This window comes from Notamacropus eugenii, chromosome 7, assembly GCF_028372415.1.
Source record: "Notamacropus eugenii isolate mMacEug1 chromosome 7, mMacEug1.pri_v2, whole genome shotgun sequence".
Taxonomy (NCBI): Eukaryota; Metazoa; Chordata; class Mammalia; order Diprotodontia; family Macropodidae; genus Notamacropus; species Notamacropus eugenii.
In genome coordinates, this window is record NC_092878.1 from 31,377,960 (window position 1) to 31,398,320 (window position 20,361).

Below are 20,361 nucleotides of genomic sequence, written 5' to 3' on the forward strand. Positions count from 1 at the left end.
AGCTGAATTAACTAATCTTCCTTGGCAAACTACTGTTTCATTTTGAGCATGAAATTTTATTTAAGGCTTCTTCACAACTGTGACCACTTTAAAAAAGAAAAACCTTAAGGTTACAATGGAGCTTAGCATTTTCATTTTACATTTTATGGGTTTGATAATGTTCATTGTTTTTTTAAATCCCATAGCTTTTTTGAGAGAGAAACTATTAACTTGCAGGATCCAGTCTAGAGAAATCTAAAATTCATAGAAAGGCAAACTCTGTTAAATGAAAGTTTGGGGTGTTGTGTGTGTGTGTGTGTGTGTTGTATGTGTGTTTGTGCATGTGTGTTGGTGCATGTGTGTTGAATAATAGGATCTCTGCAGGCCCTTACTATAGTGGCCACACTGGAGAACACTAGAAACACGATTCATTTCCTTATCTTTGTGCAGTTTCTAACTAGGACTCAGGAGTATGAGACTTTCAGGCTCTTAGCTCCGATCTGATTATGTGTTAGGATCGCAGTCCTGGTCTTCTGCCTCTGTCTTCCAAATTGAAGCTCTCTGTTGGAACACTGTGTTAAATAAATATATGGAGAAATGGTGACATATCTCCAGACTTTCTAACACTCCAGAATCAAAAACAATTTATCTAGAAAAATTATCTTAACACCAAAGATAGAAATTAAATGTGTTGCAAGGGCATTTCCCTTTCTGTCTGCTTAAAGATTTTGTTTTATGTACTAAATATTTCAGACAGCATACTACTATACTACTACTATGTACTATATATAAAGGATATTTTATATACTAGCAGAGATACAACTGTTCTGTCTGAGAGGTAATGTTGGGAAGTAGCATTGTCTACAATGAATCTTATGAAGGAATCATATCTCAGAAATGACTAATCCAGAACACTACGTTGGAAAAAAAAATCATTTCTTTTTAGAGTTTGTGAGTGTATGTGGGGGGTGAGGTGGGTGAGAGGTGAACTTCTGTGCTGGATGACAGGAATGAATCATGAAGGCAGGTATCACCTTTGTTGCTTACAAAATAAAAATGATTTTGTACAATACTCAGTCCTAGAAAAGCAAATTCATAATAGATCTCATTTTTTATTCATCAAAAACAAAGGTAATGAAAAATAAGTCTAATTCATTGAGAGTAGCCTGGTATGGTGGAAAGAGCACTGGTTCTAGACTCAGAGAATCTGGGTTCAAATTCTCACTGTCACTTCTTACTTGTATGATCTTGGACAAGTCACCTAATTCCTTTGTGCCTCAGTTTTCTCAGTTGTAAAAAGAGGGTTAGATTAGATGACCTTCCAGGCCCCTTCTAGCTGTAAATAAATGATTCTAAGTACAGGTTTACATTTCCAAACAATCAGTTTTAAGGGGGAAAAATTCTTCATGCCCATAATGAAAATAAAATCTCGCCCTTATATACGCTACAAATTCAGTCATTCATGGTGTCAGATCATGTAGCACAGAGTAAATCTATACTAATACAAAAAAAAAAAAACCCTGTATGTAGCATGAATTTGCCTTGACATCATCATTTTAATGGAGTTTTATTGTTTATCACAAAATAATTTTTCTTGACCTATTTTAATATATATAGTCCTTTAAGTTCTTACCTCCTAAATTTTTGTGTCTTCTGATTCCAAGTGTCATCTGGCCTTGTATTGTATGTGATTTGTCCTTTATTATTGAAGAGGACCTTGACATCAGGAACATGATGCCATGACTTGCAAAGTCAATTGTATGAGTCTGGTCATCTGTTCTATGCAATAGAGAGAGACAAGTCCAACTTAACTAATGGTCTTCAATTTCAGGATTTGTTGGTTTGGGCATTTGTAACGTACAGAGGATAGATGAGTCTCTGCTTCTTCATAGGCATTTTAAAAAACATGTAAAGTCTACTTTTTTTGTTTGATGAGTTTGTCAGAAAATTCTAGACTATTTTATTTTATAATTATCATTGCTAAATCATGATACTGAGGTTTGATTAAGTCATCTTAGCTCTAAAACTAGGATACACCCAACTCTTCTCCACTTTTATCTTCCGCATTTCCTAGACTATAAGCCTAAGGAGAAAATGGTCACAGCATCCAAAAAGTGTGGAGTATAGGTGATCACCTCTAGCATCTTTTTAGGGAGATAGTCACATTAAAACGTGTCTTTTCTAGGTATCTCTCCAAAACTTTATTCACTGAGAATTCCCAAAAAGTCCAGGCACAAGCCTCTGACCTCCTTACAGCTTTTCTCTACTGTATTTATTATGTCAAACCCTTAAAACCTAGATAGCTAGTGGAAAGAGGACTGCACTTGGAGTCAGGAAGACCTGAGTTTTAATCCTATTTACACTGTGTGTAAGTCACTTATCCTCTCTCCACCTGTTTCCTTATCTATATAATGGGGATAATGATAGCATATGCCTCCCAGAGTTATGAGGATCAAAAGAGATAAGATTTGTGAAGTACTTTGCAAACCTTAAAATGCTATATAAATGCTGGATGCTATTATTAGAAATAGGTGTGGCACAGTCAGCCAAATTATGAAATGCTGAGAAAGCAAAATAAAAAGGAAATAGTCTCAAATTCAGTAAGATAACAGGTTCTGTCTTATGTAGAGTAAAAAAACATGAGAAATAGATTGTGCAAACTAGTTCCTTTTTTTTGTTCTTTAAGATCCAGAAGACTGTGCTCCTCAAAAGCCTTTCCAGTGGTACCCACCACAATGACCTGCAAATCAGAGTTTGTTACTTACACTGAGTGTCATGCAAGTAAATGATGAAGGAAAACTTAAGGAAAGGGTCAGGTAGAAAAGACATACTTTTAGTCAGGTTTTAAAGAGATAAGAAGGAAGGAAAAACTATGAGAAAAGATAAAAAAGATGATTAGTCCAAGAGATAGAAGCTACAGGGATTGCTTTTCACAAAAATCTGACCTGCTTACACGGCAGAATATTCAGTGAAAATTGACATAGACGTCTATTGTGTTGGCAAAACCTGTTTACTGTGTGCTGGTAAATGTTTAACTACCAGTCTTCTAAGGAAAAAGAAGTGTGCATGACACTTTAAAGTTTAATTTGCATCATTAATATTTATGGACATTGTTAACATTATTAACATTATTAATATTTTCTCCATCACTTTCTTATGTCTAGACAGAACATGAAATCAAGTCCTGATTTGTAGTATTTGCTGATTTCTGAGTTGTAAGGGCTCGCACTGATCATTTAACAATTGTTTGTCAAAGTATCAGCTGGCTCTAATATGCTTCTGCTTCAATTGACGTAAAAGTGAGTCTGAAGGATCACAGAATCCAACCCAAAGAGCTAGACATGACCTTAAACACTTTGTCACCTTACAGATGAAGAAATCAAGACCTAAAGAAGTTAAATGACTTGTGTAAATGACAGAGATATGAACTTCTATTGCTTATCATTGTTAATTCTATTTAACTTTACTACTAGATGATCTAGCTTGGTTATATAAGTGGATAGTATAGTGAATGGAAACACTGAGAACACATACACTCCTCATAAACAATGGGAGATCCACTGGTGAACATAGTGGCCATTCATACAAAACCTCTTCTGGGACATCGTTGTCATCAATAGTTATTGACCGCCTACAGTGGACAAGACACTGTTCCAGTTCTTTAGGATACTAAGATGAATCGACAGCATTTATTCAGGCATTTACTATGAGTGTTACATGCTCAAGATGCAAAGATGAAAAATGACACAGTTCCTCATGGATCATAAAATTTATTTGGAATTCTATCCAAGTATAGTGGGCCATTTCACAGGTGTGGAATTCAATGAAAAAGTGGGCAGTTAATTGGAAGAGAGGCAAAATCCATTCTCTTCAACAATTAGAAAAGCTCATGACCCCAGTCAGGAGTTCTTAACCTGGGGTCCATGAAGTTGCTTTCTTTTCTTTTAAATATTTTGTTAACTTTATTTCAATATGGTTTGTTTCCTTCATAATCATATGTATTTCATTTTGTGCATTTAAAAACATTATACTGAGAAAGGGGACCAGGATTCTACCAGATCACTACCCAAGTCCTTGAAACAGAAAGGTTAAGAATGCCTGCCCTAAGTAGATTTTGAACTTATTTGCTTAAATAATCCACAGTTAACCTGTATAAGAACTGTTATTTAATCGATTCAGAAATATTTTAGCAATTTAAATACCTTCTATTTTATTTATTTTGAAAGTGGAATTTTTTTTAAATCATACCTGAAGTTATATGCTATCTTCCTCAGGCACATATTTATTATTTGGGACAAAATAGAGTGACTTGAGCCTCAGTGAGAAGAGAGAATGCATTAGAGTGGGCTGTTTATGTGTAATTCTTAAAGACTTACCTATTTTCAACTAGAAAGGCACAACATTGCTAGTTTCCTTTCTTTCCTTCACAAAAACATGGGCACTCACATATACACAAGGATTCTACTGGCAATTTTATCTCAGCCATATGTTTCTGGATTGGCAGTTTGATCAGGCAGCTTCCTCAGTCTAACTCCACTGCCTTCCTCTGCTTTACCAGACTTCTGGTCAAGTCCTCTACAGTCTAGGCTCAAGGTAAAGTCTCAGGGGGCAACAGTATGACAGGGTCTTAGATGGCCAGGGTAATTAAACTCCTCACCCAGCCATCTCTAACTTTCTTTCCTCTCCTTGAATTGTGCTTTCCCCCCCCTCCTCTCGTTTCCCTCCTCAACTGGAAGAAAAGATGCAACAACATTTTTTCACACAGATTCCCTATTATGTACTCCCCAGATTAAAAATGCTTAAAGCATAGAGAGACCTCATCACAATACTTTCTGTTCTATTTACCCACAGACAATATCAGTCCTCTCATGAACCATGTACAGTATCTGATTGGGGATCACAACCTATCTCAAGTAGTCTCCCTAAATACCTACTGGACTTAACAGATAGTGAGATCTAAAGCAAATAATATTTCTTATTTTTTATGTCTCCGCATTCCTCTACAGAAATCATAGTGTGATGCTGCATCATGGTATGGAGGTAACACTGGGTTCTTGAAGACTATGTCAGGTAGCATAAGCATTGGCATATTCAAACAACCAGGAAAAACTTTGAGTATGATTTGGATAACAGATTGTGTCTGCTCCATGAGGAACAGCAAAGTATGAGGAGACATTACCAGAAGTTTGGCCATAAAGTGATGAATTCTTTGGCCATGGTGACCCAGGCACCAAAGAGGTAAAAATGCAAAATAGTCCTGACTAATATGTGGCCCCCTTCCATTTCTGTGATGATGGTGATGGGAGCATGAGAAAGGGATCAAGTGAGTTAAGCATCACGTAGTTTTCAGATCTACAAGTCTATGTTCCAGCCACTGATTCCAAAGAGGCCAAAACTGCTCAGTTCTCTGAAGACCTACAACATCTTCTAAAAACAACAACCAAAAAAGATGTCACCTACATCACAGGGGATTGGAATGCTTAAGCACAAAATCAAAAGATAACTGGAATAACAGGTAAGTTTGGTCTTGGAGTACAAATGAAGTGGGACGGAGACTAATAGAGTTTTGTCAAGATAACTCACTGGTCAGAGCAAACACTTTTTTACAACAATCCAAAAGGTGATTCTACACATGGACAACACAGATGGTCAATATTGAAATCCGACTGATTATATACTTTGCAGCTAAAGGTGGAGAAACTCTATAGTCAATTAAAACATGACTTAGAGCTCACTGTGACTTAGATCGTGAGATTCTTGTTGCAAAATTTAAACTTAAATTGAAGAAAGTAGGGTAAACCATCAGACCCCATAGGTATGACCTAAGCAATATATTTTAAGAATACGAAGTAGAGGTGATGAATAGATTTAAGGGATTAGAGCTGGTAGAAAGAGTGCCTAAAGAACTATGGACAGAGGATCACAATATTGTACAGGGGCAGGGACAAAAATATCCCAGAGAAAAAGAAAAGCAAGAAAGCAAAATATCTGTCTAATAAGGCTTTACAAATAGCTGAGGAAAGATGGAAAGTGAAAGGTAAAAGAGAAAAGGAAAGATATGTCCAACTGAATGCAGAATTCCAGAGAATACCAAGGACAGATAAGGTTTTCTTAAATGAACAATGCAAAGAAATAGAAGAAAACAATAAAATGGAAAAGACAAGAGATGTCTTCAAGAAAAGTAGATATATCAAGGGAATGTTTCATGCAAAAATGGATATGGTAAAAAAATAAAAATGGTAGGGACTTATGAGAAGTAGAAGAGATAAAAAAAGAGGTGGCAAGAATATACAGAAGGAGTATTCAAGAAAGATCTTTAACCTCAGTGATAATGATATGGTTACTGATCTAGAGCCAGACATCTTGGAGAAGGAGAAGAATTGCTAACAGGAATACTAGTAAGGGTGATGGAATTTCAGTTGAATTATTTAAAATTCTAAGAGATGATGCTGTTAAAGTGTTCCATTCAGTATGTTGGCAAATTTGAAAAACTCAACAGTAGCCACAGGATTGGAAAAGATCAGTTTTCACCCTAGCCCTAAAAAATGACAAGGTGAAAGAATGTTTGAATTACCAAACAATTTTGTTCATTTCCCTTCCAGACTGGGATCTGGGGTTTGTTTGGGTTTTTTGTTTTTTTTTTGACGAGGTAAAGAGCCCATTCTCTGCCTCATTTCTTTATCAGTGAACAGGCATTGCCTCAGTCAAACTGAGACCTGTTAAAGACCTTAGCTTAGAAAGGCCAAAGTCTCTACTGCATCTAGGGCCATCTCTAGTCATCCTGATCTATAGATGGCTCTGGAGAAGAAAGTGAGGCTGGTGACTTGGCACAGCCCTCCCTCCCTATATCCAATTCACTTGCCTGTGGTAGCATCATTTTCCTGGAGTCATGATCCTCTTCAAGAACCAATAGTGTCAGTATAAATGCAAGTCAGTTGTTTCAATATATTGACTCATTAGACAAGATCACACATTTAGAGAACCAACAGATTAATGTTTGTAACGCTGATCTGAAAACTTTGTTGTTCTTGTCTGACTCCTCACTGCTGTCTACGTTCACTCTGAGACCATCAGGATCCAAACAATGACCAAGTAGGGAGTGGCCTGGGACCTATCATTCTCTAGTCAATGAGGGCCAGAGTGATTGGGCGTTGTCAGGTGCTTAAGGGAAAAAAAAAGTTTCAGGGATCAAAATTTGTCATTGTTTGTCCCTCATTCTCCAAGAGGACCATGACATCAGGGAGGTGATTCCATTCTTGCTATAAAGGAAGCTACAAGGCATGAAGAAATTGCTGTTAAGTGAAGGATGGTTCACAAGTTTCATTTGTTTTTCCAGAGAACTGAGTAGAGGAGTAAGTTGTCAGTTTGGATGGAATCCTAATAAAGCTGCCCCCACCCCCAATATTCTAACTTCCTTACAGTCCCATTACCCCTACTTCACCACTCCCCCATCCCTAACTCAATATCCGAACTTCTTTATATATGCCTCACTGCTCACTGGAACAGGTGTGTCCATGAACTCCTATGTCTCACAGAACAGCAGCAGTGTCCCTGAGATGAGATCCCAGTCACTGTCTCTAGCCAGTCACTGGTTCCAGACCCATTCCTCATACTTCCCACAGAAACAGCAGGTGTATTCATGCACTCAACCACAACCACATCCATCTAGTCTCAGACAGGACCATCCTTGGCCAATCAGAAAGCAGCACCACCAGGATGCCCATGCAGGATGTGGACCCCAAAACAACAGAAGGAACTTTCTCTAAGTAAGCACCTGCTCGGTAACAGCAAAATCTATCCTTTCGGTGAACCTATGACATAGAGAGGCCCATTATGTCATTATCATACATTCATACCCTGCCATGGATTTTTCTGTATGCATTGTAGGTATTTGCATACACAATTCGACCGTGGCTGGGACTCCTCCCCTATAACCTAATCCATAACAAACTCCTCCTGTCTTCTTAATATTCATAATTTGTTACGTAATCGCATCTTTACCCTATAAAAATCCATCTTGCTTTCTCTGAAGTTGCTGGGCCCTCTTGGGCTTCCTAGGAAGCATCAATCTCAAGAAATGTCTATGCTTGGATTAGAGATGGTCTGACTGAATTTTTTGAGATAGTTCGACCACAACATTATCATGAAACCACAACAGTTCTATACTAAAGAGATCTTTCTCAAACCTGTCCTCCAATATGTTAGTTATTCTTTCTAACTTTGTCATCTGAAAATTTGATAAGTATGCCATTTGTTACTTTATCAGACGTTAATAAAAAACAAAGTGAAACAGCACAAGGCAGTGTTATAACCAAGGTGTGGAAAATCAAGTTTGGCCCAGGGCACTGAAATTGAAAAACAGCGACATCACTTGTACTCTTTTGACAGCATGTAAACAGCTGAACCTAGCAGCTGGATAACAATAATAATTATTTTAAAAAGGAAACTGCCAGATGGTACAACTGCTCCCCTCAGGGTTGTAATACAGGCAAATTCCTCTCAGATTTGGACCAATCCTTCTTCCTAAGTGACTGGAAGACTAGTGACACTCTACAAAGCACAAGGAAAGTTAGGAAGAGGATTCAGTTTGGAGGTAAAGATAATGAGTTCGGTTTTGGACATGCTGAGTTTATGATATCTATGGGATGTCCAGTTTGAGATGTCCAATAATAGGCAGCTGGAGATGTAAGACTGGAGGTCAGAAGAGAGGTTAATGTGGGATAAAGTAGATTTTTCTTAATCACCAGCATAGAAATAATCATTGTATCCATGGAAACTAACAAAATCACCAAGTAAAAGAAGAGGAAGAGGGCCCAGGACAGATAGCTATGGCACATCTGTGGTAAGTGGGTATGATTTGGATGAAGCTCCAGCAAAGAAGAGCAAAAGGGGTGGTCAATTAGGAAGGAGGAGTACCAGAAGAAAGTATCCCAGAAAAGGAGAAGAAGGTAAACACAGGCTCAAAGTTTACAGAGAGGTCAAGAAGCATGAAGCCTGAGAAAAGACCCATGTTTCTCTCTAATAGCCTGTAAGTTGCCTGAGGGAAGGGACTCATATAATGTAGTGGGGGCAGTTCATAGGTATTTGATAAATTCTTTGTTGAATGAATGAACCAAGATACTCAATAGCTTCTTAAAAGATTGTCTTAGCAGTCCACACAGACATGGATGAAGCATGTATATTGCACAGATCAAGATCATGATACTTAACTGGAGAGATGGCACATGGAATTAATCCATCTTTTTTTTTTTTTTTTTTTTTTTTTTTTTTTTTTTTTTGTGATAGACACTGGACATAAACAATTGCCTAAACCCAGAATTGGATAGGAGGAAGAAATCAAACTGGATTCTATTTGGGAAATTGCAAAGCACTTTTACTGATTCTAAACTGTTTTCTCTCCCTTTGCAATTTAGAAAAATGGTCCCCTCAAAAAAGTCATGAACAGGGATTTTACAACTGAGATAATCAGGAAACTGGGACAGGATGCTTCCTCATAAGTTTTTTTCTTTATAAAGCAGAGGTTCTTAACTTTTTGTGTGTGGCAATCTAGTGAAGCCTATGGACCCCTTCTCCGAATAATGTTTTTAAATGCATAAAATAAAATACATAGGGATTGCAAATAAAACCCATTATTTTGAAATACAAATTTCAAAATAGTAAAAACAGACAAAACTTCAGACTCCAGCTTAAGAATGCCTACTTTAGAGAACTCTTTTTCCTCACTTCCCAATTTACAATCAATCAACATTTACTAAGCACCTATAATATGTCAGGCACTATGCTAAGCATTGGGGATGCAAAAAGGCAAACGACAGCTTCTACCCTCAAGAATCTTCTAAGGAGACATGTAAACAAATATATACAAAGAAGCTATATATGGGACAAATAAGAAATAATTACCAGAAAGAAGGTACTAGAATTGAGGTTGAGAAAACCTCCTTATAAAAGATGGAATATGAGCTGAATGAGGGGAGTGGAAAGAGGATAACACTGTATACAGTTATAGCTACATTGTGTGAAGGCTAATTTTGATAGACTTGGCTCTTGCAAGGCAAGGTTCTAGGACAACTCCATAAGGCTCATGATGGAAAATATTATCCACATCCAGAGAAAGAATTGTGGCATTTGAATGCAGATGGAAGCAGACTATTTGCTGTCTCTCTTTTGTTTTGTTTCTTCTTTCTCATGGTTCATTCTGTTGGTTATAATTCTTCTTTACAATATAACTAAAATGAAAATATGTCTAATATGAATGTATATGGACAGCCTATATCAGATTGCATGCCATCTTGGGGAGCGTATGGAGGGGGAGAAAATTTAAAACTCAAAAGCTTGTGGGACTGAATGTTGTAAACGAAAAATAAATATATTTTAAAAATAGGAAAAAAAAGATGGAATTTTCGTTGAGAAGTCCGAGAAGTCAGTAGGTGAAGCGGAGGAAGGATAGCATTCCAAGGACGGGAGACAGCCAGAGAAAATGCCTTAATTTACCTGTGGTTTTAGAAATCACAACAATGAGTAACAATAATGATTAATAAAGTGCTGCTTCCCACCCTTTGTTGCTTTTAAGAACTCCAGTTGATCTCCCCCAGGGACCACCCAACCTCATTTGGCTTCCATCCTACCTCCTCTTAGGAGACTGATGATATCTCCTTTACAGAGTATAGGTGGGCAAGCTGAATTCGAACTCTATTAATGCTAGAAGAGACCTTAAAAAGCTCATAGAATCAACTGGTTCTACTGTTTCATTTTAAAGATGGAATCTGAGGCCCAAAGAGGTTAAGTGTTTGTCCGTGGCCATACAAGTAGTAATAGAGATGCACTTTGAACTCCCACATAGACTTCAAATCAGGTGGTTTTCCTACAATATTAGACCAGATATTAATCAACACCGCCAACTCTTGGGGCAGGCAGAGTTAGAGTTGGGCTACCTCCATAAGCTAACAGGAGCCTAAGTAAATTCTGCCTAGTGGTGCTTAGAGAAATGGTGTGTTGAGCAGAGACCTCCCATACTGCCAGCATATCTTCCCGTAGAGCTGCAAAAAGATAAGTAGCTCTTAGGCTAGTTTAAGAGGTTTGAGTACATAATCCCCAGTTTCTTTGGGTGCCTCCACTCGAGCAGACCTCTCTCAGAGATAAGATAAGTCGTATCTCTCTGGTCACAAATTTTTAAATCCCCAATTTCTTCCAGCTCCTTTCTTTCCCCAAAGTGCTTTGCACAAGACTGATCCCTGGAGAAAAGTCTAATGGGCACTGCCTTTACGTTTCCTTCCAGGCTTCGTTTGGGATATTAAAATCTCTCCTTTGAAAAGGGCTTTAGAGGCTTTTAGATTGCTTACTAGCTCTGGGCAAGTCACTTAACCTCATGGACCTCAGTTTCCACCTCTGTCAAATGAGTAAGAAGGAAATGGCAAATCCCTCCAGTATCTTTGCCAAAACCCCCAGAGAGGGGTCATGAAGGGTTGGACACGCCTGACAACCTGTCCTGAGAGCGCTGCAAGGCGGGACTTTGGACCAGCACGCTGCGTGGGGCTGCAGGATTGTGGGGAGCAGCATCCCTGCGGATCACCTCTGGGTATTTGTGATAAGCCTCTAGTGGCCCCCAAGTCTGTCTCCCCACACCTTCTAATACAAGCCTAAGCTTGGAGCCTTCCCTTGTCTTTGGAGACCACACCGAACCCCGCTTTACAGGGGAGAAGCTGGGGCTCAAAGGGGTTGCATGGCACGCGCATGATCAGGCACCCCCTCATGGCACCTCCAGCCTCCCCCCTGCCCCCCCCCCCCCCCGACCATGGAGGGGCCTTAAGGGCGGTGTAGCGCTCAAGGCTGCAGGAGCCCGGTCCAAACCTCGGCGTCCTGCCCGGGACGGGAGCACGTGGGTGGAGTCCCCGCCCTGCGCCTAGCCCTTAATTAATGGTCTGAGTTGCACGGCCCTGACCATGGTCCACCAGGGATCTCCGCCCTTACAGGGAGCTCACGCGCAGTACCTGTCGGACTAGCCGTAGGACCGGGCTCTACCTTTCTCCCCCCACCCCTCCCCCCTTTCGGTTCTGCTGACGGCGTTACCGCCGAATCAGGCTATTGTTAGGCCCCCGCGGAGGGGTTCTGATTGTGAATGGCGCGGCCCAATCAGAGAGCGGGTCGAACGTTGGCGCTGCCGTTTGAGCCGCTGCGTTCGGCCCGAAGCTGAGTTCTCGGCTGGGGTGCGGAGGCGGAGCGGGAGCTGAGTGCTTGGCTAGGCGGCGGAGGCGGAGTGGGAGGCGGGAGACCGCGGCTTTGGGATTTGGATTGTGGGGGCGACCGGTCTGCCGGAGTGGGCAGCCCGGGATGGGGTAACAGCCCGGCTGACGGAGGGCGGTGCCTGAGCGTGCGAGACCGGTCCGGAGGGGAGCTCGAGGAGTCCGCGGCGGAGCCAGGGCCCAGGGCCCGCCGGGCCTCCGGCGTCTGGGGCGACGTTAGCCTAGGGCCTGACGGGCGACGAGCGGGGGGCCGCAAGAGCCGCAGACCCGAGGGACCGGAAATAGAGACTGCGAGTCTAGGGGAAAGGTCTTCTGGGGTGAAGGCCTGGGACTGGTTGGTGGGCAGTGACCGGGAGGAGCGTGGACGAGTCTGTGGGGAGTGACTGGAGAGGAGCGTGGACAAGTCGGTGGGGAGTGACTGGAGAGGAGCGTGGACAAGTCGGTGGGGAGTGACTGGAGAGGAGCGTGGACAAGTTGGTGGGGAGTGACTGGGGAGGAGCGTGGACGAGTGACCGGGAAGGAGCGTGGACGAGTCGGTGGGGAGTGACTGGAGAGGAGCGTGGACAAGTTGGTGGGGAGTGACTGGGGAGGAGCGTGGACGAGTGACCGGGAAGGAGCGTGGACGAGTCGGTGGGGAGTGACCGGAGAGGAGCGTGGACAAGTTGGTGGGGAGTGACTGGGGAGGAGCGTGGACAAGTCGGTGGGGAGTGACTGGAGAGGAGCGTGGACAAGTTGGTGGGGAGTGACTGGGGAGGAGCGTGGACGAGTGACCGGGAAGGAGCGTGGACGAGTCGGTGGGGAGTGACTGGAGAGGAGCGTGGACAAGTTGGTGGGGAGTGACTGGGGAGGAGCGTGGACGAGTGACCGGGAAGGAGCGTGGACGAGTCGGTGGGGAGTGACCGGAGAGGAGCGTGGACAAGTTGGTGGGGAGTGACTGGGGAGGAGCGTGGACGAGTGACCGGGAAGGAGCGTGGACGAGTCGGTGGGGAGTGACTAGAGAGGAGCGTGGACAAGTTGGTGGGGAGTGACTGGGGAGGAGCGTGGACGAGTGACCGGGAAGGAGCGTGGACGAGTCGGTGGGGAGTGACCGGAGAGGAGCGTGGAAGGGTCCGTGGGGAGTGACTTAGAGAAGGGTCAGTGGCGGGGGAAGGAGCGGGGTGTGGACAAACAGACCTGAGGGCTTGGAATTGAGGGTAGGAGACACGGAAGTGGCAGGAGCAGGCCCGAGCCCCAGCGGGGCTCGTGGAAGTGGACGAGAGGGAGTTGAAGCGAAGGTGGTGACACCGAGGGTTTGTAGCAAGTGGAAGAGGTGGTGGCTAGAGAAGGTCAATGGGTGGAAAGGGATCAGGACGAGGAGGAGGGGAGTGGCGGAGAGGTGCGAGACACCCGCAGAAATGAGGCACCGGAGGCTGGTGAGGCTGACCCTGCTGCAGCATCTCGAGGCCGCCTATGGCTTAAAGATCCAGAGCGCTCGCGGCCGGCAGGAGTCTCGGGCGATAACTTTTAGGGTAAGACCAGGGGGAAGAGGGCTGAGGGAGGACATCCGAAGGCTAGTAAGAGTCACTGTGAACCAAACTGGTGAAAGTGGAGCATTAATTTTGTCCAGAAAAGAGGACAGGATGATAGCTAACGTATCTCTAGAGCTACCTATGTGCCAGGGGAAAGAAACTGAGAGGTTAAGTGGTTAAGCGGTCAAGTGACTTGTCTGGGATCACACAGATCTTCTGACTCCAGACCTCGCTCTTTGTTCACACACCCATTTAGCTGCATGTTTAAAACTAGAAAGAAACTTAGAAACTATCTCCTCTAACTCACGGTTTTACAGAGGAGGAAACAGGCCCAGAGAGAGCTTCAGTAATTTGCCCAGAATCACGCAACTATTCTACAAAATAGATTCTGAACCTAGGTTTTTCTGACTGTTTGCTAGTCCATGCCGCTTCTCGATTTTACACATGATAAGCCATATGGTGAAGATGTCAAGATTTACTGTTGGTTATAACTAATGTTTCTATAGTACCTTAAGGTTTCAGATTACTCCATGTACTTGATTTTATCTGAACCTTACAACAACCCCTTGAAGTGTGTGTGTATCTTTCTCTGTATATATACATGTGTGCGTGTGTGTATACACACACACTACATGTTATTATTATTCCTGTTTTTCAATCTGAAGTTCATAGAGGTTAAGTGAGTATTTGTGATTATTTTCTGAGGCTTTTGTGGGCTATCAGGAAGGGTGGTTCATTTAAAAAGAATGGTGTTTTCTGAATGGTTCAGTGGAAATGGTTAAGTACTGAAGAGGAGTTCTGGTTAAATACTAGTGTGTGTGTGTGTGTGTGTGTGTGTGTGTGTGTGTGTGTGTGTGTGTGTGTGTGTGTGTACTTAGATTAATTAATACAGCTTCTTTTATGTGGTCCTGTTGTGTATATTTGTTACAGCTGGTTTTTGAGTGCATAATAGTTAATTGAATCTGATTATGCCCAAACCTAATTTTTGCTATTGTCAGCTTTATGTCATAAAACATTTTTTAACTAGGTAGTTAAATTGACACTTTTTTGTTTCTACTGATTATTTACCAATATGATAGTCTCTTCAGTTGTTTCAGTCTCTACCCAAGATTTTATACCTATGAGATAGTAATTTCAAAGATTTCAAGAAATTGAAGGAAAAGATTTAGAAATGTGATGTGAGCCATGTAATATTTTTGAGATAGCATTATGTTCTACAGATGCATAAAGAAGACTAAAATGATTGACAGATGGAGAAGGTCTTTGCAAGACATAGCCCTTGATTTTTTTTCCACTCATAAAATCAAGGAATTCATTTCATAATTTAAAAAAATCGTGTATCAAGCATCTATATACTATGTTTTAGGTGCTGAACAATACTTAAGATCTTGTCGGTAGAGTAGAAACTGACTAGTGGACACATTGTATTGGACAAACAGCCATGCAGAATATTACTCAAATATGAGAATGAACAGTCATATTATATTATATAAAGTAAGTATGAATGTCTTTAAGAGATAAGTGTAAATCAGAGTAAGTAGCCGCTGGAATTGTTTCAGAATGTAATGTGAGGTGAGATAGCTAAGAACAATATTAAAGTTGTACTTCTATTTGCAATAACATTTTATACTGGTTCACACTTAAGAGTTTCTAATACAAAAACTTGTGAATTGCACTTTATACAAATACATAGACTAATATATAAAAACTAATATTTGTGTTCTAAAAATCAACTTATTTGTCAGTATACTGATTTTTCCGTCTTCCCCTCATTTTTTAAAATATTCTATTGAAGGCATTGATTTAATCTGTTTAGTGTAAAGAGCACTAGGCTCCTTGCCACATTCAACTATCATTGCTATGCACCTCCCGTATCTGTACCTTAGCCCTAATCTTTCTCTTCAATTCTAGCCCTGAATCATAATCTGCCTTTCAGACATTTCCAGGTGAGTGTCCCATAGGCATCTTAAGTTCAACATCTCCAAAATAGTACTCACCCACCCCTCTCTGAAGTTTCTTTTGAGAGCAGTTCTGTCCTAACCGTTCTGGTTTGTGAACTTGAAATCGGCTGTAACGCTTCATTTCCCCTCAACCCCTATACCCAGTCACTTGTTGATTCCCCCTACAAAACATCTTTCTAATCCTTCAATCTATAACCCTAGTTCAAGTTGACCTGTTAACTTCTCCCCTGGACTATTATCGTAGCTTCCTAATTGTTGTGTAGGTCATGGTTTTACCCTCCAGGTTTTATCCATCATCCACTTAAAACAAATGATTGTTAAAGCATGGGTATGACTGTGTGGTTCCTTTTTTCAAAAAGATTGCTATCTTGTTTAGAGTCAAATACTACAACTGCCTTGTTTGGCATTTGAAGTCCTTCAAAAAGTAACAGCCAACCTTTCCAGGTTTATTACATATTACTCTGTTTTTTGCAGTGTGCAGTTAAAGTAAGCCTATTTGACATTTCTTTGCTTCCATAACTTTACAGAAGCTATCCTTCATACCTAAAATACTTTTTCCCACACTTCTGCCTCTTGAAACCCTTAGTTTGTTTCAAAGTTTAGCTGAAGTGTAACCTACCCTTTTCTAGTTTCCCATCCTCCAGTTAGTGCTTCTTCTCAATTGTATTGTATATATTTACTTACGTGTATCTATGTCTTTTCCCTCTACTTCTCCTCACCTCCATGAAAAGTAATTTCTCTGAGCAGGGACTGTTTCATCTTTGTTACTGTATCTTTCTCTGGAGCCTAGAACATAGAAAGTGTTTAATAGATGTTTGTTGCATGAAAGAATTTCTCTCAGTGACCTCATCAGTTCCTAGGGTTTTATTATCTTTCATTCAAGATGATTAAGAGCCATTGTTAAAAAGCTGTCCTTGAAGCCTGGGATTAAAATGTTGCCTTTGACTTTTTGTGTGATTTCCTGGCAAGTCATTTAACTATTCATTGTTCTAGGCATTTAAACACTACTATTTGCAGAAAAGTTGCCAGTCTCTATTGGTAGAATAAGTGCCCTCATTTGGGAGTTATCTACACCAGTGAAGTCACCAGTCATATCCCTAATCCTAAACCTATGTAGATGACTTGTAGGTCTGTATAGCCAGTCCCAGTTTCTCCTCTGAGCTTCTGGCCTGCATCACTGTTTGCCTATGGGATATTTCAAACTTGATATCCAAGATTTATCTCAGTTTCTTGATATTACAAACCTGTCTCAGAGATATCTCAAACTTAACAGGTCCAAAACATCTCATTATATTGCTCTCCAAACTTCCCTATTTTTGCCCCCAAGGCACCACCAGTCTTCTCATATCCCAAGTCTAGTAACTTTCCATTATCCTCTTCATTTTCCCTCACCCTGTATATCTAATCAGTTGGCAGTTGTCTTGTTTCTTTCTGACCCTCCTTAGTTCAAGCCTTCATCACATTTAGATTACTGAATTTGTCTCCTAATTGTACTTCCTGCCTCAAACCATTTCCTATTTCTGTCTTATCTTACATATTGCTGCCAAAGTGATTTTCCATTAGCCCAAATGGGATCTACAAAATAAACTTCATTGGTTCCCTGTTAACTCTCTAGGATAAAATAAACTCCTCTACTTAGCTTTTAAAGCCTTTCACAAGCTGTCTTTCCATCCTCATTGTATGTTACTCATTAAACAACCCCACCCCCAGCCCATACCGACTAGCCTTTTCTGTGTCCCCCATGTACTCAGGTATGTCCTGAATCTTCCTTTGCAGTTGCCATCTCCACATGCCTGTAATTCACTCCATCCTCACCTCTGCTTCATCTCTCTTTTCCTTCAAGATTTAGCTAAAATATCACTATCAACCTTTCCTGATTTTCCATCCTTCCCCCCAAAAATGCTTATTTAGCTATTTTGTATTTATTTATATTCTGTACGTACTTCTCTCCCTCATTAGCACATAAGTTCCTTGAGAGTAGGGGTTATTTTATTTGTATTTTTATCCCTAGTGCCTGGTGTATAGTTACAGCTTAATAAATGCTTATGGATTGATTTTTTAAAAAATACTATAAATGGCTTATCTCCAGTCCTAGTAATGGGATGTCTTCTGCGTTAGTCATTTTCCTAAGTGTCGTACGAGCTTACAGAAAATTTTTATGCTTAATTCTTTCAGTATATATATCTGCACTGTTATTTTTTCCAGGATCTCAGAATTTGATTTCAGATTATTAATAATAGCTCATTGTTACAACATGTAGTTTATAAAACTCCCTCTGAGTTATGTGGAATTATCCTCATTTTACAGGTGAGGTAACGAAAGGGCTGAAATGGCTTATTAGAGGCCACATAACTAATAGAGACATGACTTGATACCCAGGACTACTGAATCTTGGTGCCTTTCACAAGTTATTCTTGTGATAAATAGTCTTCGGAAAAATTGTTAAGAATTAGTTAAGAAATATTTAATAGTTAAGAATAGTTAAGAATAGTTAAGAAATAGTTAAGAAAAATAGTAAGAAAGAAGATAATTTTATTATAGAAATAGCAACTGTACAAGAAGAGGTTGAATTGGATTTTTTAATGTTTTAATGTTTACTTTCAGTATTTCTTAGTCCTAGTCTCTTGGAACATTTTGTTAGAAAATTTGTAACATTCATCAGCCAAAAAAATTAATCCATCTTACCCTATTATTGGTCAAGGAAGTACACAGATAATTTGATGCAGAGTTAGTATTTGCAGAGCTGTGGAAGGTGATTTCAGAAAAAAATATCCATTTTAATAGATGCAAATTGAGAAGCATTAAACCTATTTGAAGTCCTCTTTAAAAAATAATACAATAATGATACTTTAATGTGTGTTAGTATTTGATCCAAATGTTCTGTAACTCTTTCATTAGCATAATTAATAGATATTATTGGCATAAGGTATTTATTTTAGTATTTGAGACTAGTTCTGTTCTTAAGACTCACTGTTACCAGTCTGTTGCCTTTTAGCTACTATGACTAATTATATCTCAGAATATTAGTAACTAGTTTAATTGTTTTTTTGCTCTTTCCCTGAAATCACAATTTGTCTTCACATTCTGTGCTTATACCTGTAAATTTTTATCTTGATGCTTATAATAAATGACTTTTACATTTTAGGGGAAAATTTTTCGAGCACCTTTTTCTGTACTACCCCAGACATTTGTACCAGAATATGGAAACATTCCAAGGTAAGAAAGGTGTGAAATTAGCCTAGAATTAAGTGGTGAATTGCAAGGTTCAGAAATTAGTAGATATTTCACACTTGGGTCTTTAATTCATGGACTTTATAATTCCACTCTGAAATCTGTATTTGAATGAAAATCCCTGTAATGTAATGATACCCTTAGCACAGTGCCTGACAAATAACAGACTTTCAGTAAACGTTTATTGGATGAATGAATGAGTATATTTGGGAAGAATTGTGGGAGAAGAGTAATTATATGTTATTGAGATGCCCAAGCTTTTGTAAATAGTGATCACACAGTGTTATTCAGATTTGTTATGCGCACATTTCACATTCTAGTAAAAGGATTTCTAAACGCTCACGTATTGGGGAAATGACGACAAAACTCATGTTAATGAACCTGCTTAGATCCTCCGAGTCCTTTACCTAGGAGAGCTGTGTAATCTGTAGAGATAACGTTTATTTGGCATTTAGTTGTTTTCATTCTTTATAACCTCTTTTGGGGTTTTCTTGGCAAAGATACTGGAGTGTTTTGCCATTTCATTCACCCCCTTATTTTACAGATACGGAAACTGAGGCAAGCAGAGTTAAGTGACTTGCTCAGGGTTACATAGCTAGGAAATGTCTGAGGCCAGATTTGACCTCAGGAAGATGAGTCTTCCTGACTCCAGGCCCAGCACTCACTCTATCCACTGGGCCATCTAGCTGTCCCCTTTAACATTGATACTACATGTATTACCTACAGACTTCTATTGAGCATCGTTCTGTCTGCATTATTTTGTTCTACATATTGAATTATTTTTTTAAAAAATCATCTCTGTCTTCCGAAGAGTTGGACAAATGATGTTGGCAGAGAAATAAAGGTCCCACAGACAAGCAAATAAAGAAGTAAATTAAATGAGATATGAATAGAACCTATAAATAAAAATAAACTGATTTTTCAAAAATGGAACTTGTATTTCCTCACATCTATCCCATTTTCACACTTTTCCTGTTTTGATTGAATGCACAACCATTCTTCTCATTTTCTAGTTTTAGAGCCTCAGAGTCAATTCTCCACTATCTTCTCTTTGAAATTCCCTCCTCCCACATCCCTTTAGTCCAGTTAGTTGCCAGGTCTTGTTGATTCAAGTCTCGCTGTTTTATATCCATAATCTAAGCTGCTGCCAATTGATGTTCCTAAAACAGGGGTCTGACTTAAGAAGCTTCAGGAGCTTCCTATGGCCTCTGGGATAAAATACAAAATCCATTTAAAACTTTTCATGATCTGCCTCCCATCTACCTTTCCAGTCTGTTGGCTATTAGTCCTTTTGACGATACATACACTCAGTCTCCTGCCTCCATTCTTTTGCATTAACTATCTCTCAGGTGTATAATACATTCCTTCTTTACCTTTGCCTCTTATAAGCCCTAGCTTCTTCACTATTATATAAGACTTTTCCTGACCTATTTTTCCTCTACC

General features: G+C 40.2%; 1 protein-coding gene and 2 long non-coding RNA genes across 3 annotated transcripts in view; 1 reads left to right on the forward strand and 2 right to left on the reverse strand.

Moving 5' to 3' along the window:
• Positions 1–20,361, forward strand: part of LOC140513782 (rho GTPase-activating protein 11A-like) — a 48,517-nt gene that overhangs the window by 2,734 nt on the left and 25,422 nt on the right. The window contains exons 2-3 of the mRNA XM_072623788.1: positions 15,638–15,672; positions 18,833–18,903. Of these exons, the coding sequence (XP_072479889.1) occupies positions 15,638–15,672; positions 18,833–18,903 (106 nt within the window). The remainder of the gene's footprint in view (positions 1–15,637; positions 15,673–18,832; positions 18,904–20,361) is intronic.
• On the reverse strand, positions 36–18,833 carry LOC140513852 (uncharacterized). Its single transcript, XR_011970394.1, has 3 exons — positions 16,372–18,833; positions 1,613–1,758; positions 36–551 (listed from the first exon to the last, which is right to left on the reverse strand). It is a non-coding gene; the product is annotated as an uncharacterized lncRNA (long non-coding RNA).
• On the reverse strand, positions 5,029–12,441 carry LOC140513860 (uncharacterized). The gene is made up of 2 exons (XR_011970404.1): positions 11,827–12,441; positions 5,029–10,470 (listed from the first exon to the last, which is right to left on the reverse strand). It is a non-coding gene; the product is annotated as an uncharacterized lncRNA (long non-coding RNA).